Genomic DNA, 17,844 nt, shown 5'->3' on the forward strand with positions numbered 1-17,844 from the left:
TAAGATTTACAAGGATTACATAAAAAGTTATTTCGGGATTTTCAGAAAAAGTGTTTATAACTTAATACCCACTTTCTTATCTTGGGACATGAAGATAACTATGGGATTTTCATCTTCATCAGGGCAGAGTTGGACCAGTTACAATTGAAGGTGCTACATGAACGTGAGAAATACCACCAATCAGCACATTCAACTGGTACAGTTTCAGCAATGCCTGTGTTTAGTGTGAATGATAAATTTACTCTAAACCGTGATGATGCAAGCTACAGCCTTACCCTTGAAGTGCAGACAGCCATTGACAATGTGCTGCTCCAAGTAAGTACAACTGTGAATATCTTTGGAGCAGTTATGTGTTGCAAAGAAAAATGTGATGGACAGCATTAGCTTTTCTTATTCATGTAAATGTAAAACTAAATTTAAGTTTAATTTTTGAGATTTAAGCATGATTATTTATTCCCTGCTTGTGTCTCTGCACAGAGTGATGTCCCAATTGATCTGCTGGATGTAGACAAAAATTCAGCTGTGGTCAGCTTCAGTGGGTGTGATGCAGGGGTATGAAATATATAACGTTTATTGGAACCTTTTCAATAAAATATTTATATTGATGCTAAACTAAGGCATTTACTGGGATGTTTTATTATTCCCTTGGGAAAACGGTAATTTTTAGACCCAGGTGTTTACTACTTGTATCTACTTTGTGTCAATGGTGCCAATATTCAGACTTGTAAACCAAGTGATCATGTTAAATTCTTGATCCAACAATGACTTAGAGTTAATATATGGAGCTAGTGGTGAATACCTTATATTACTGACTCATCAGGTTCAAGAAAGATACTAATTTCTTCTGATTCTACAAACATCATTCTTTATGTCTATTATTGCTGGTGCACTAGACTGTCAGGTCTTCTCTGCAAGGCTGCATTAAATAAATCCAGTCACATTTCAGCTACAAAGCTAGGAGGTATTTTAATTGCTTTATAAATGGAATATATTGCATTCTTTCTTCTCTCTCCAGCAATGTTCACATTATCATTTCTTGTCATCATAGAAGATAATTTATTTGACTAAGAAGTCAATCTCATGTCACTTTAAATTATCTTACCCTGTCAGGTATTTATTCACAAAATGCTGGAATAACTCAGCAGGTCAGGTAGCATCTCAGGAGAGAAGGAATGGGTGACGTTTCGGGTCGAGACCTTTCTTCAGACTTTCTTCTTACCCAGTCAGAGTATCTTTTGGTGTATTATAAGGAAACTTGGACTGTTATGTTTCTGTGATAGATACATTGAATACAAGGTCATTATATCAGATTTACAAATCATTGGATTTGAAACGAAGAAATGGAACAACTAACTAATGTGATGGTGGGAGAAGAATTAAAAATTAACAGCCTATGCAGTCAGATTGTTGTAAATGTAGAAAAAAGATCGAGATAACAACAACGTTGTGTGTTTTTAAGAAATTAAACAAGTTGCGATGTCAAGTTGGGAAAGTTGGCAGACATTTGTTACACTATGCAGGTTTTTTAATTATGAGATTAGCAGATGGGAAAATAAATATTTTCCAGGAGATTAAGGGGCGCATCAGGGAATTTTGTTCCATGGTTATGTGAGAGATTAAAGTTAAACGGAAACTTAAAAGGGCAGGTGATAAAATTTGAGGTAAAAATATTGAAAGTATACATACAATTTATTGGGGATGTGAAAGACAGATTAGAACTAAAAGATAATCTTTTTAAAAACTAGTAGATAACATGAAATACCATCAGATTTTAAAATGGCCGAGCATTTACAAGCAAACTTGATTTTGTTTTTTCACACAGAATGGTAATTTTCTCCTGGCCACCTATCGATGTCAAGCAAATACCACCAGGTTGGAACTAAAGGTACTATGAAATTGTTACTTTGTAAAATATTCTCTGATTAAAAAATGGCAATTCCATAATTAAAATCCATGACTGCAAGGAATGGAGCGATATGGATCATGTGCAGGCAGAAGGGATTAGTTTAATTTGGCATGTTCAGCACAGACATTGTGAACTGAAGGCCTGTTCATGTGCTTCACTGTTTCATATTCTCTGATATGCAGGGTCCTTTCCAGAATATAGCACTAATAACTTCCATCACAGTGAGGGTATGCCTAGAGCAATCACTGTGATGGCTGTTTTATGTAAAAAAAATTATCTGTGTGTCTTGTGCTCTTTAATGTCTACTGCCGGACCCTGACGTGAGAGGACGCTGGCGTTGAGTATTCGCCGCTTTTCCGTCAGGATAGTTTGTCTGTTTGTTTCTATGTTAATTGTTTTTGTAAAGCGCTTTGAGCATGTGATAAGGCGCTATATAAAATAAATGGATTATTATTATTATTATTATTATTATAATAATAGTACTCCATTAGTTACTGATTACCAATCTGAAAATGACCCATTTATCCGATATTTACACAATGTACTATTTTGTATTAGATTTTCAAGTTATTCATTTTTAAATCTATTGTGTATAATTTGGGGGGGGGGGGGATTATTTGCTGAAATGTGCTGACAATGGCCAATGAATGGAATTTGTCACAGTGCCTTTGCTCCCAGTAACTACATTTTTGAGTCATGTTAACCTACTGCTAGACTGACACATATAGAATTAGATGTGCCAACCCAGCTGTCATTCCTCCCTGTCGCTGCGAGCCAGTCCTTGGCTAGGAGCAACAACACCATTGATTTAAATGTAAATCCTGTCCCTGTAGGCTAGATGGAAAAGGCAAGGCAGATTCACTTATTTTTCTCATTTATTTTACTTTATATTAATATTTTAATTTTTCTAACATTTTAATGCTTTAATTTAATTTTGTTTTAAATTATTTAAAGAGGTCTTAGTTATTTCTAAACAGCTTTATAAGTTGTCACATAGCTTTGATAGAAGGCTCCACTCCCATCTTTGGCACCTTTTCTGTCCTTGCAGTATTCTTCTCTAAACCTTTTTCACTCTTTATAGACTCATTTAAATTTTGCTGCTAAAGTTATCAATTTACTTATCTTTGCCCATTCCCTCTGTTCCACCAAGTCTGTTTTGCTTTATTTTAAATATTTTTTTAGGTTGAGATGAGTACCTAATAGGATGTAAAACATCTTCAAAATCACCAGTTAAAATCTTCCCTACCTTGAGCTCAAACCAATCACATACAAAAACCAGATTGTCAGTCAGAAGAACAAATCTTTTGACACAAAATTATAGACTGCAGTGCCTCCGCTCATAAAAACATTTTATTAGATTTGGTTGGCAGACTAATTTGAGGTCAGGGCTCCAGTGGAATACTGTTTGAGATCTATCTATCTATCAATGAAGGCTTATAATGTCTTTCAAATGTGGAAGGAATCAGCTTGTTCAGTCCTCCGCATCTGGTTCTGGTAAGTCGGGGGCCAGTGGGATCACGTGGCAAGTCTGGATAAGACGCAGAATACAAATTGAATTTGCTCATTTTGTTTGAAATTAATTCTTTTGGTCCCGTATTGGATCAAAGAATAGTAAGGTCATGCATATGAGCCAATGCTTACCCTTCAACCAATATTAATATAACATGCCATTATTACCTCTTTGCTCTCTGTGGGCTCTAGCTGCTTGCTCTACCTCATTCATTACCACAGTGATTGTATTTGGTTGTAAAACGTTTAGCACATCCTGAGATTCTGAAAGGCCTGGCATAATTCAGTCTCCCTCTTAGCCTCAAACGAATCTCAAAATATTATGTGGAACCTTCTCATAGATTGAAATCTTTCCAAGAATATTGAATTAGATATGTTATTTATTAGATAGTTTTACCAGAATGGTGCCGCGATTAGAGTGTTCCAGCGACAGGGAGAGGTTGGATCAACTTGGATTGTTTTCTCCGGAACGTCAGAGGTTGAGGGGAGACATGATAGAAGTATATAAAATTACAAGAGGCACAATCTTACCCTGTCCAGGGGAAACAGTCAGAACCTTTTTCCCAGGGTGGAAATGTCCAATACTAAAGGACATACCTATAAGCTGAGAGGGAGAAAGTTTAATGGAAATGTGCCGGGAAGTTATTTTACACAGAGTGGTGGGGGCCTGGAAAGTAATGCAATGGTGGAGGCAGATACAATAGTGGCATTTAAGAGGCTTTTGGACAGGTACGGGGAAATGCAGGGAATAAAGGGATATGGATCACGTGCAGACAGAAGAGACTAGTTCAGCTGGGCATCATGTTCAGCACCTTGTGGGCCAAAGGGTCGATTCCTGTACTTGTATTGTTGTATGTTAATAAACATTTGAGATTCAAGTTCAAATTTGGGAAATGCTGTAAAATATAAATTATCAAATTTGCCACTTGCTTCCCTAAGTCCACCATTGACATTAATTTATGAGTAGCCATCAAGAGGTACATTTATACTGAAAGCAATATCTTATGTTCTATTTTTTTCTTCCAAGCCCTAAAGTACTGTAGGAAATTTAGAGGATCATTTTAACATACCACTGTTTAGCTGGTCCAAATTTATGATTCTGAAGACTGGGTTATAGAGAATAAGATGCCTTTCCAGAATATAAACTTCCCCTTCTTTCTACAGATTCGTTCAATTGAAGGACAGCATGGAACATTACAAGCCTACATCACCCCACGTCTCCAGCCTAAAACATGCCAGGTCCATCAGTATCAAATCAAACCACTATCACTACATCAGAGGACGCATGTTATTGATCATAACAGGTAGATTAATAATCAGCTGAGTAGAAGTCATAGAGATTTGGAGTAATACATCATGGAACTAAAAATCAAGCTAAAAAAGAAAATCTGAAGGTGAAAAAGGGAACAGGAGATAGCTGTGGCTGATAGTATTAAGGATAATCCCAAGAGATTTTATAAGTACATAAAGGGTAACTAGAGAGAAAGTGGGACCCCCTCAGGGATCAAAGCGGTCAACTCTGCATGGAGCCACAGATGAACAAGGTCCTCAATGAGTATATCTCCATGTTTTTACCATGGAGAAGAACAGGACGACTGAAGAATTTGGGGCAGTCACTGGAAGTGTCTCAAGAGCAATCAGTATTACGGCCAAGGAGGTGCTGAAGGCCCTGACGTGTATGAAGGTAGACAAATCTCCAGGGCCTGATCAGCCATATCCAAGGACACTGGCGGAAGTTAGAGAAGAAATTGCAGGAGGTCTGGCTGAGATTTACAAGTCGACATTAAATACAGGCGAGGTCCTCACCAATTGAAGACATTGCTGGATCACAGCTGTTTCAATGTGTACCTCACTGTGAGAGTACTACCCAGCATTTTAGTTTTACATTCAGCATCAAATGCACAGAGAAAACAGATTGATTTTTGCTCTCTTACTGAATCGTGTCATGAACAAAAAACTTGCACTATGTGATCAAATTTCATAGACTTTCTTTTGGAATGGTATTGAAGTGTTTGAATTAATTTGAATTGTTTCTTAGTTTATGACAAAAACATCTACAAAGTAGATTGTTTTCTTATATTTTTTAAAACATGTAAATAGTTTTGTAACTGGAATCAATTATGACTACCAAAATGCAATATACAGGATAAAAGGTATTTTGATTTTTTTTTAAACACATGATGTGGAGGATGAGAGTAAAAACTTAATGTCTGTGGTGCTGCTTAATAATCTATATTAAGAATTTATAAGAGGTCTGTGCTCTGAAATCTGTTACAGATAAGTCACTATTTAACGCTAAAGTTTCATATCAATTCTTCACACTGGGCAGGCCATCAAGGTGTAGGGTATTAGGAATATTATAACCAGCTTCAGCGTTCTTGACAAGGGTGTAAATGCTTGGGATTTGTATTAATTGATTCTTGCTCGAGTATGTGGATAATTTCCAGCAGTCAATGTCTCACTTCTTCTTGAAAATGAGTAAACAGAATTGTAGTCTAGAATGTATTTCCTTCAGAAGAAGAAAGGGTACCATAACAGTAAAAAGTGAATATCATTGTAATTCTCCATGATAATTTTTCCTTCCTTTGCTCCGTTTTTTCCTGTATCACAGGCCGGTAAATTCATTGACACTCACAGGACAGTTCAGCTTTGCAGAAATTCATTCCTGGGTTGTCTTCTGTTTGCCCGAGGTACCAGATAAAGTTCCAATAGGTGACAGTGTTACATTTTACTTTCAGAACACGTTTTTGGATACACAGTTAGAATGTACCTACAAGTAAGTCAAAAAGCTATGTTCCAGAAGTATATCATTGTTGATTCATTCATTTTTTGGTTAGACAGTTAATATTTTAATAATTTAAAACAATTTAACCTTTATGAGCCAGTGATGCAAGCCTTAATTTGCTCTTATGGTCTATAACAAAAATGGACAGGTACGGAAATAAAGTCATAAATGTCTACTTTGGCCTTCATAACATTGCCTTTCTGTGAACTGTTCCTCAATGTTCAAACTGCCAAAATCCTCTTAAATCTTCTTGCAGCCAGCCTTCTATCTTTTACCCTGAATCCTGAATCCTGAAACCTAAAAGGGATCTGCTTCACTGTCACCACCACTCAATGGTTTATATTTTCTTTCAATCTAACAATTCCTTGGTACAAAAACTGTCATCCTTGTGACCTCGTTCAGCCTCATAGTCTTTCCCAGTGCTTATCCTACTGTTTATCCTACTGTTTTTTTTACTTGTGACAGCTGTGTCTTAAGCCTTTTAGGCCCTAAATACATTTTTCTCTCCATCTAAGTTTGTATCATTTATTCTCTAAGGTGTTCCTTAAAATGTACCATCTGACCAAGCTTTAGTTTACTTACCCTAAAATTACTTTCAATGACTCACTGTCAATTCTTGTCAGATAGCACACCTCCAAAGAACCTACGGCATTTTACTGCATACAAATAAAGATATAAATGTGGTCATAGTTGACTTTAAAGATTGTAATCTTTTATGTCTCAGATGAACAATAAAACCAATTAATTGTGTTTTAAACCCATTTGCTCCTGCCTTCTGGTATCTAATTGGTTTGGCCAATTGGGCTTTTCAAAATGATAATTCCCAAAGCTTTTCACTCTGGGGAATACCCACACAGCATTTCTGGATTTGTGTAGATCAATATTTAGAGAATGTTCCTATTATTCAACAAAGCATTATCAACTTTGCACCCATTTAGCAGGATGGTGAAGACAGTCCAAATGAACAATGTTGATCTTTTTTTTCCTCCATGTAATACTTTTAAGAACAATCTTCCTGCCACGTCTGTAAACCAGTAATTTCATAAATTAAAAATCATCAATAACAATAAGCAATTTATAATACCTAGACTTTAATTTTCCTTACCCATAGAACGGAAAAGACTGAAGAAGGGTCCCAACTTGAAATGCCACCCATCCTTTTTCTCCAGAGATGCTGCTTGACCTGTTGAGTTACTCCAGCACTTTATGTCTATCTTTGGTATAAACCAGCATCTGCAGTTCTTTATTTTTCGACTATTAACAATGTTTTCTTTCTGTGAATTTACTTATTGACGACTGGCTTTTTGGAATGAAAGATAGAACATTTTCATTATATATCACATTATGTTGGAGAAAATATTCATCATCAGGATTTGATGAATTAAATGCATCCAAAATATAGTGATATATGATTAAATTATCTACTTTGTTCCATCACTGACAACTTTTAGACTTAATTATCCATATTTTATAATGTTTGTTCATACATATAAAATTATATAAAACTTCTATTTGTGTGCTGACAAAAACAAATTGACTATGGAAAGTATTTTATTTATTTAACATTCAGTTTGTGGTAGAATAGTAACTTTGTCCCTTGTGTTGTTCTTTAGATTTATTTTTAAGGAATATTTAATAAGTGCACATTGAACTTCATTTTAGAAAAGGTGAAGGAACTTTTAAATCTGACAACATCTCTACCATTTCCATCCTGAAGGATGTATTAACTAAAGAAGCTACAAAAAGAAAAATCAATCTCAATATTTCATATGGTGAGAACCAAAGCAAAATGTATTTCAAAAGTCCCAGAATTCTATTTCATGAACTGTTTTTCCTAAGTGTTATGTTTTTTTCTTCTTGAAGATGTTAATGAGGAATCAGTAAATTACACGTTAAAACTAATCCATCCCAAATTGGAATATCAGTTGCTGTTAGCCAAAAAAGTCCATTTGATTGATGCATTGAAGGTAAGTTGCATAGAAAATGTTAGTCTCTGGAAATATTTTTAAAAGTTATGTTGTATAGAATGCAGGCAATTAAATTGTGGAAATTTGAAGAAAGAAGTAGCCACTCAGAATAATCAAGTAGTAAAAATGCACACTTCCATGATTCGAATAAAGAATGATTCGAGATAATATTGGTTCGACCCCATTTGTATTATTGTATGCAGTTCTTGTCAAAACACTTCAGGAAGGATATAGTAGCCATCGATAGAATGCAGGAGAATCATCTGGAATGGAAGACTGGTTATAAGGAGAGGTTGGATAGTCTGGATTCTCAATGGAATGTCGGAGGCTGAGTGTTGATCTTATAGAGGTTTATAAAATTATGAGGGCGTAGATAGGAATCAGTCTTTTTCTCAGGGTCGGGGACCTGAGATCTAGATGGCACAGGTTTGAGGTGAGAAGGAAAATTTTTGAGGAGAAGGTGGTTATCTAGAAAGAGCAACCAGAAGAGGTGAAAGAAGCAGATACAATGACAACATTTAAGCAGCATTTGGATGAGTACTTGGACAGGAAGGCCCAGCAGGATACAGGCCTAATTCGGGCAAATAGAATTAGCATAGATAGTCATCACGGATGGCATGAACAAGGTGGGTCAAAGGGGCTTGTTTCTATGCTGCATTACTCTATAAATAAACTGTACCACCTTCAGCTCAATTAAGAATAAGTAATAATAATATTGGTCGTGTATATGGTATCCACATCAAGTAGATGAATATTATGTACCATACCAGTACAAGTTTGTGTTATATGTTTAGCACCAGTAGAATGTCATGTGTCTCTGAAAATAAGTGTATTAATCCATGTAATCCGGTGATGTTTTGATTGCAGGAATTGCAAGTTTATGAAGGAAATGTGGATTTCCTAATACCTGAATACCGCTCCATTTTGGAGGAAGCTGATAGTCTGCTTGAGGAATATAAGAAACAACCTGCTCACTTGGAGAGACTATATGGCAAGTACTTTAAATCAAGAGAAAATATGAATAGTTGAAAGAAACAGTTATGCTTAAGGATGCCTCTTCAAATGCACATTATGCACCAATCCTGTTACTTTCTGGTCTACTTCTCCCTCCAAAATTAACATGCTTTCATGGTTTCAAAATATACTAACATAGGTAATACTCAAAATTATTGTTAGTGAGACTAGTCCAATTGAACCATGTGGTTGTGCATTAAAAGTATTAATCTTAAAAGAAGCACACCTTTACAGCAAATTATCCTTTCATTTTCTTCTAAAGGTATTGACACCGGTGATACATATATTTTCAATTTCAGCAAATGTAATATTCATTTATCATTGAAACGGTAAAATCACCCTTGAAGGCATCCTACCAATGTGAATGTCACACAAATATATACTAGGTTACATCAGGAAATATTAAGTCAGATGACCAAAAGCTTGGACAACAGATGGGTTAGAAAGAAAAACTAAGCTGCAAAGTGTAGATGATTAGGAAGGGAATTCCAAAACTTAAAGCACTCACAGCTGAAGACATGGCCAGGAATGATGGAGTGTTTCATTCAGCAATAGAAAGTCATCCATAGTGACTCATCTTCACATTCCTGCACACAAGATATGCAACATGACAGAATTGACATTGTGGAGATTTCAAAGTTGGGGGACTACTTCAGTACCTCAGTAAGAGCATAGTCAAAGAAACATTTAAAAACAAGGATGAATTTTGAGACATTGCTGGGATAGGTCAGCTAGTACAGGGTGAATGGATGATGTGGATAAGGCACAAACCTTTTTTTTAATGTAATGCTTGAAAGTTGATCTTGATGTTAAATACAAAACTAGGATTAATAATGGTCTTCATCAGCCTCAGGTAGAGGTTAGAGCTGTATCCGGGATGTGTGTGTAAGGAGACTTGAACGCAATGGCTTTGGTCTTCATAATTTTTGGTTGGATGGAATTGCTGCTTACCTGGTATAATATTGGACGGACACTTTGATGGAGGTAGTTAATTGATCTCTTGATCAATTAGTGTTACGAGTTAAATCTGTGTGAAATTGATGAGATATAGGACAGTGCTGAGGACAACTGGAAGTGGGTGAAAGAGTGTAAGAGTGGGAAGACAAATCCTATGGTAGATGATTCTGTAGAACTAATTGTAACCATGTGAGTGTAGTCCTAACCATATGAAGGTGAGACGTTGAAATGGATGATCGAAGTATACTTTTCTGGATTACAGCAATGACTGACATTTCTGTAAATTCATGCAAATTTTAGTTTTATAGCAGAAACTCAAATAATTCAAATATAGCATAGCAGAAGGAATGGGCACAGATTCAAGAAACAACAATAGTTTGAAAATTATACTTGATGTTATACAATGGTGTTTTTTATATTACGATGTCTGTAAGTAAAGCAGTTGCAGTTAAAATGTGAGTGAACTGCCTAATAAACTATCTGATTATCATTCTGTAACGTGGCTGCATGTACAGTATTCTTACATTTTAAGATGTTTTTAAAATTCTGTGATTTCCTTCACATCTATTTCATTTAATTCTTACGATTTTGGCTTGGATACAATTGGATAGGAATCCAAGGACAATCAGTACTTCACTTAAGCATTAATATTTCATGTTTGACAGTATGTGTCAGTTGGTAATATGTGGAAGGCATTATATTCAAATCTGACTGCAACCACAGCTTGCATCTTTACACATTTGTTTATAATAAGATTCATTGAAAGATGGGAAGAACTCTTGATTAATTGTTTTCAACCAACATCATCAAAAGTATTGATTGATTGGAGGACCTTGTTGAGCATAGAAAAGCTGCTCCATTTCCTACAGTACAACAATAACCAGTATTCAATACTTCATTGATAGTAATGTGTGTTATTATGTGTGATAGTATTGGCAATGTGTGACATTTTTAACCCTTCTCGAGTTCTGGGATGTTGAAGACAAATATAATGACCCAAAATTCATCTTTATAAACATGGTAACATTCATAATTCATAACTTTATAAAACACAGAACTGCTCAGTTATCTACGCATACACAGTTAAACACAGAAATATATACATTTCTGTCATTGATATTCTTCTGCTGGACAAGCCATTTTTTTTAGTCTTTATAGAAGCAATGGAATTTTTTGCACATTATTCCCGTTGTGAAAAACAATGACAATTTCAAGCCATAATGAATAATATGTAACTATTTTTAATACCTATTACATCAGAATTATGTTTGGACTAACTTCTCTAATCCTGAAAACCTAAATTTATATGTGTGGGTGTTGATCCCACATGGGACCATGGAATCATGCAAAATTAATGCACAAAAGAAATTCTTTATCATGCCTGTGCTGATCAAAAAAACCCCAACTGTGCCAAAGTTCACCTTCCAATTCTATGTCCATAGTCCTGTAGATCATCACTTTTCAGATATACATCCAAATACTTTTTTAAATTTTTGCAAGTGTTTCTGCTTCTACCAACCATCCTTCAGTGACTTCCACACCTTGCAACGCTCTGGGTAAGATGTTTGTCCACACCTCCCCTTTAATCCTTGTGCCAATCATTTTAAATCCATGCCACCTGTTATTATACCACACAAATACATCCTTCCTATTTACTCAGCCTGCTCCCTTATAATTTTAATACACCACAATTAAGTTTATTCAGTTTCCTGTGTTCATAGCATTTGAAAAAATTATATTTTTCATGTTTAAAAAAAATAATTTTGGTGTCTATCTTTTGTGCTTATGCTGGGACTTCTCTACAAGATTTAAGTATTCATAAGAATTAGTATATTTATTTCTTAGTTTATTATCTTCAGTTTGACTGTTCAACAGACTTCATGACTTTAACTTTGCTAGACTACTCAGATCCTGTGCAGATTCCATCTGATTGCGAATCATGTTTGTAAAGAGCAAGTACGTGTTAAAAAACGAACAACTTTGTAGACAATAGACAATAGACAATAGACAATAGGTGCAGGAGTAGGCCATTCAGCCCTTCGAGCCAGCACCGCCATTCAATGCGATCATGGCTGATCACTATCAATCAGTACCCCGTTCCTGCCTTCTCCCCATACCCCCTCACTCCGCTATCCTTAAGAGCTCTATCCAGCTCTCTCTTGAAAGCATCCAACGAACTGGCCTCCACTGCCTTCTGAGGCAGAGAATTCCACACCTTCACCACCCTCTGACTGAAAAAGTTCTTCCTCATCTCCGTTCTAAATGGCCTACCCCTTATTCTCAAACTGTGGCCCCTTGTTCTGGACTCCCCCAACATTGGGAACATGTTATCTGCCTCTAATGTGTCCAATCCCCTAATTATCTTATATGTTTCAATAAGATCCCCCCTCATCCTTCTAAATTCCAGTGTATACAAGCCCAATCGCTCCAGCCTTTCCTGCTTGTAGACAAGTTCTTTCAAGGTCACGATCTTGTAATACATTTACCACTGATTGGAATCACTTGCCTATTTAGTTAACTTCACAGACAATAACCTGTATGAAACTTTCCAATCCGGATTCCGCTCAAACCACTGTACTGAAACTGCGCTCCTCAAAATCACAAACGACATTCTTCTCTCCTCCGACGCTGGCAACCTCAACATCCTCATCCTACTTGATCTCAGCGCCGCGTTTGACACCATAAATCACTCCATTCTCCTCACCCGACTTGAAACCTCCCTTAACATCACCGGCACAGCCCTATCCTGGTTCAAATCTTACCTCTCTGACAGACACCAGTTCATCTCCATTAACAACTGTAAATCCCCCACCGCTCCCCTCCCCCAAGGTGTCCCCCAAGGCTCAGTCCTTGGCCCCCTCCTCTTCATCCTCTACCTGTTCCCCCTTGGTCAATTAATCTGCCGTCATGGTCTCAACTTCCACTGCTTCGCCGATGATATCCAGCTCCTCATCTCCACCAAGTCAATCTCCCCCACCACACACTCCACACTGACAAACTGCATCACTGAAATAAAATCTTGGCTTCAATCAAATTTCCTCAAACTCAATTGCAACAAATCTGAAATCATCATCATTGGTCCAAAAACGCTCACCAAATCCACCCAAAACTTCATCCTCAACGTTGATGGTCTCCCAGTATCCACCTCCCCTCACATCCGGAATCTTGGAATCATCTTTGATCAAACCCTCTCCTTCGACAAACACATCAAACACATCACAAAGACAGCCTTCTTCCACCTCAAAAACATTGCCCGTCTCCGTCCATCCCTCTCCTCCACAGCTGCAGAAACCCTCATCCACGCCTTCATCACCTCCCGTCTGGACTACTGCAACAGCCTCCTCTATGGCGCACCCTCAAAAATCATCAGTAAACTTCAATACATTCAAAACTCCGCTGCCCGTCTACTCACCCACACCCCGATCCGTGACCATATCACCCCCGTCCTTTACAAACTCCACTGGCTCCCCATCCCCCAGAGAATCCAGTACAAAATCCTCCTCATAACCTACAAAGCCCTCCATAACCTGGCCCCATCCTACCTGACCGACCTCCTCCACAGGCACACTCCCACCTGCTGCCAATCTCCTATCCCCCCACATCCGGACCAAACTCAGATCCTGGGGAGACAGGGCTTTCTCCATCGCTGCTCCCACCCTATGGAACTCACTACCCCAAACCGTTAGAGATTCCTCCACACTTACCACATTCAAAACATCGCTGAAGTCTCACCTGTTCAGTACTGCCTTCAACCACTGAAGGTCACCTCACCTTCTGTCTCCTTTCTCTGTTCGTTTACTTATTTACTTATTTATCTATTTATTCATTTCCCTATGTTCTCTAAATCTCTGTAAAGCGTCTTTGAGTATATGAAAAGCGCTATATAAATAAAATGCATTATTATTATTATTATTATATGAATTTCCTAATGTATTGGATTGGAACCACATTTCGCAGTTTGCCCACATTTCAAGACGTCAAATAATCCAATTATAAACACTTAATTCACCGTCTTCCATGATATCTGAGAAAAAAATGACATAGGAAAGAGGCATAATTAAAAATAAAAATTGTACAATATAATTATTTACATTTATTTGTTGAAATGTAATAGAAATTTGTAGCACTTAAATATACTGTGGGATGCATCTTTATGTTTAAACTAATTTTATTTGTTTTTGTCCCCATTTAGGCATGATAACTGATCTCTTTATAGATAAATTCAAATTCAAGGGTACAAATGTGAAAACCAAGGTTCCTCTTCTGCTGGAAATATTGGATAATTATGACCCAAACAGTCTTGCAGAATTGTTTGATTCAGCATAAACTATGTAAAGCTTGTTGAACAGTATGTAAAAATCCTGACTAAAGTACTGTGATTGGAAGATCTTCCCTATTACTAGTACAGTAATTGATGGCAGAATTCACATGAACTATTGGCTTATTGTGAAGCAATTTAAAGAGATTAATTTCTATCACTTAAAATAATATGGAAATTAAGAACAGTATAAACAATTTGAACATTTTATTTCCAAGTTTCCATGCATTTCCCTTAATTTTTGTTGAGATTTGAATGGCCCTTGTGGAAATGTCTGTCAGTATCATCAACATTCTGCAGGAGTTTATATAACTGTAGATAGGAAGTTGCTTTTTTGTACCTGACATGGTAATTAAATATTTTCAAAAGGTCTTCCTTTCCAGAATTAAGGAGGGATGACTAAAACTAGAGTGGAGTTTCCATTACCCACCAAGTTCCCCTCAGCATCCCCTATTCTAGCTCTATATAAATACACACACATACACACACTCAATGTATGTGCACATACACACATATATATAGTGTATATGTGGCAATGGCTCTTTGTACGTATGAGAAATCTGCGTCTCAAGTCCAAACAGCGGCACTGAAATATTCTCTGGATGAATCCAGCAAGACTAAGATTGAAGAATTTATGTTTTATTTTCACATCTGATGTTGTTGATTATTTATTTATATAATATGTATATATTTGCAATTTGTATCAAAGATATATTGTTTACATATCCTTTTACTGAAATATAGTAGTTTTAGGCACTATTTGATTTTCTCAATGTCCCTCTGGAGCGACACTAATGTTCATATCTATAACTCCAAACTAATAATGATCCATATATGATTTTTAAATATATTTGCTGTTTGTAAGAGCTAACATGTACACTGCTCTAAGACATACATACAAATTTGGGTAAAATATCTGGATAAGGGATTACTCATTCATATTTTATATTATACTATTCAGTATATTCAAACAAATATTACACACTATTAATTACAAGACTGATCAGTGTGTGTGTATATATATAGATATATATATATATATATACTGATCAGTCTTGTAATTAATAGTATGTAATATGTTTGAATATACTGAATAGTATAATTCTTGATATATAGTAACCATTAAATATTGAAAATCTTTTTAATGTTAGTTTACATACTATTTATCCAAACTTCTGTTATCAGCATTGAAATTTTAGTAGGTAACTCCATACACTAAAGGAAGAGCAACAATGATTCTTGTCTTTTTTAGAGCAATTACTCTATTTTACCCAGCTGGATTACATTCCATGAAAGTTGTTACTGAACTAATTTCAGTACTTATGTTCATTGATTCAATGATTGTTTTGCATATTGGTTTGATAATGTGTATCAATATCAAATTGGACTACACTTATAAAATGTCAATTAAACATTTTCTTGGTTTGGTCTCATCCTTGTTAAAAACCTAGAAGTAAAGAAATAACATAACAGTGAGGAAAATATGGATGATGCAAAAAAAAACTTTTGATGAACAGTATCATTAAAATATTACACTATTATTTGGGTAATAGAGGGCTCTTCGCAAAAATGATTATTTTAATAGCATTGCCATTGGTTTATTATATATACCGAGGTACAGTATAGTGCCCTGGGCACCTGACCACCAAGGGGTAGACCAAATAGTGGAACTGCGGGGAGAATAAAACTACTGTGGTGACTCATGGGTGTTTGATTCGTTAAGATTTTGATTTTTACAACTTTATAACAGTATAGTGAAAAATATTGTTTGCATGCTATCCAGCCAATCATACCATACATGAGTACAATCAAGCCATACATACACAAGGGAAAATAGGCAGTGCAAAGACAAAAATACCAGAGTGCAGAATATAATGTAACTGTTATAGCATTATAATTACAGAGTGCAGATTCCTACAATTATTTAATACTTAATCTTAATATCTGCATGGGATCGTTTAAATTTAGATGCAACATCCTAAGATATTGGCCTTACCCTTAAAAAAATTATTTGCACGGTTGTAACCAAGACAGTCATAGAAGAAAAGGGCTCCAAGGTAAGCAAGGAAATGAGGGCATAATTTTGTGTTCATCATAGCTCGAGATAATCAAGAGTATTTAATTGTCAATTGCACCAAGAACGGAACAATGAAGTTCTTACTTGCTGCAGCTTTGAAAGCAGATTAAGGCAATAACGTCACCAATAAATGCACGATAAATAAAAGTACAATCATTATCAGATAACTAGATCGTAGTACCAAAGTATGTACAGCAACCTATACAAAGTCCATCGTCATTCTTTGCCGAAGTACAGATCTGGTAACAGTTGTATAGCATGGTTCAGGAGCTTGGTGGTTGTGGGAAGAAGCTGTTGCTTAACCTGGAGATAATGGTTTTTCGGCTACCCAATGGCAATAGCAGCATGAGAACATGGCCAGAGTAGTGTGGGTCTTTGATGATATTAGCGTCTGTCTTGACACAGCAGTTCCTGTCGATCCCTTCGATGGTGAGGAGGTCAATACCTGTGTTGGACAGGTAATGTCCACCACTTTCTGCAGCCTCCTTAGTTCCTTGGTGTTCAAGTTACTGAACCAGACCGTGATGCAACCAGCCAGTATGCTCTCTTACATATAGTTGTAAAAGTTTGATAGAGTAGTCGGAGACATGCCGAATCTCAATTTTCTGAGGAAGTAGAGGCATTGATGAGCTTTCTTTGTAGTTGCATCAATATGCAGTAAGAATTTCATTGTTCTATCTGGGACATATGACAATAAAACACTCTTGACTCTCTTGACAGATCTTTGGAAATATCCACACCCAATAACTTGAGGCTGTTGACCCTCTCCACTGCTGTCCTGCCAAAGAAGATAGGTTCAGAGACCGTTCCCTCCGTAACTCCCTGGTTCCGCAGAGACCGTTCCCTCCGTAACTTCCTGGTCCATTCGTCCCTTCCTACCCAAACCACCCCCTCCCCGAGCACTTTCCCCTGCAACCGCAGGAGATGCAACACCTGTCCTATTACCTCCCCCTCAACTTCATCCAAGGACCCAAACAGCCTTTCCAGGTGAGACAGAAGTTCACCTGCACCTCCTCCAACTATTGTATCCGCTGCTCTAGATGTCAACTTCTCTCCATCGGCGAGACCAAACACAGGCTCGGCGATCGTTTTGCTCAACACCTTCGCTCAGTCCGCCTTAACCAACCTGATCTCCCGGTGGCTGAGCACTTCAACTCCCCCTCCCACTCCCAGTCTGATCTTTCTGTCATGGGCCTCCTCCAGTGCCATAGTGAGGCCCACCGGAAATTGGAGGAACAGCACCTCATATTTTGCTTGGGCAGCTTGCAGCCCAGCGGTATGAACATTGACCTCCAACTTTAGATTGTTCCT

General features: G+C 36.9%; 1 protein-coding gene across 4 annotated transcripts in view; it reads left to right on the forward strand.

Annotated features, from left to right (window-relative positions):
* bbs7 (Bardet-Biedl syndrome 7) overlaps positions 1 to 15,463 on the forward strand; it is a 40,792-nt gene extending 25,329 nt beyond the window's left edge. For 3 of the 4 annotated variants that reach the window (XM_078405586.1, XM_078405577.1, XM_078405604.1), the window contains 9 exons: positions 123 to 315; positions 478 to 552; positions 1,823 to 1,885; positions 4,580 to 4,719; positions 6,027 to 6,191; positions 7,863 to 7,972; positions 8,064 to 8,167; positions 9,035 to 9,158; positions 14,331 to 15,463. In XM_078405586.1, the coding sequence (XP_078261712.1) occupies positions 123 to 315; positions 478 to 552; positions 1,823 to 1,885; positions 4,580 to 4,719; positions 6,027 to 6,191; positions 7,863 to 7,972; positions 8,064 to 8,167; positions 9,035 to 9,158; positions 14,331 to 14,464 (1,108 nt within the window). In that variant the 3' untranslated portion in view covers positions 14,465 to 15,463. The remainder of the gene's footprint in view (positions 1 to 122; positions 316 to 477; positions 553 to 1,822; positions 1,886 to 4,579; positions 4,720 to 6,026; positions 6,192 to 7,862; positions 7,973 to 8,063; positions 8,168 to 9,034; positions 9,159 to 14,330) is intronic. The other variant, XM_078405595.1, reaches the window with a different exon arrangement.
* Positions 15,464 to 17,844: the final 2,381 nt, after the last annotated feature.

The sequence above is a fragment of the Rhinoraja longicauda genome, chromosome 1 (assembly GCF_053455715.1).
Source record: "Rhinoraja longicauda isolate Sanriku21f chromosome 1, sRhiLon1.1, whole genome shotgun sequence".
NCBI classification, from domain to species: Eukaryota; Metazoa; Chordata; class Chondrichthyes; order Rajiformes; family Arhynchobatidae; genus Rhinoraja; species Rhinoraja longicauda.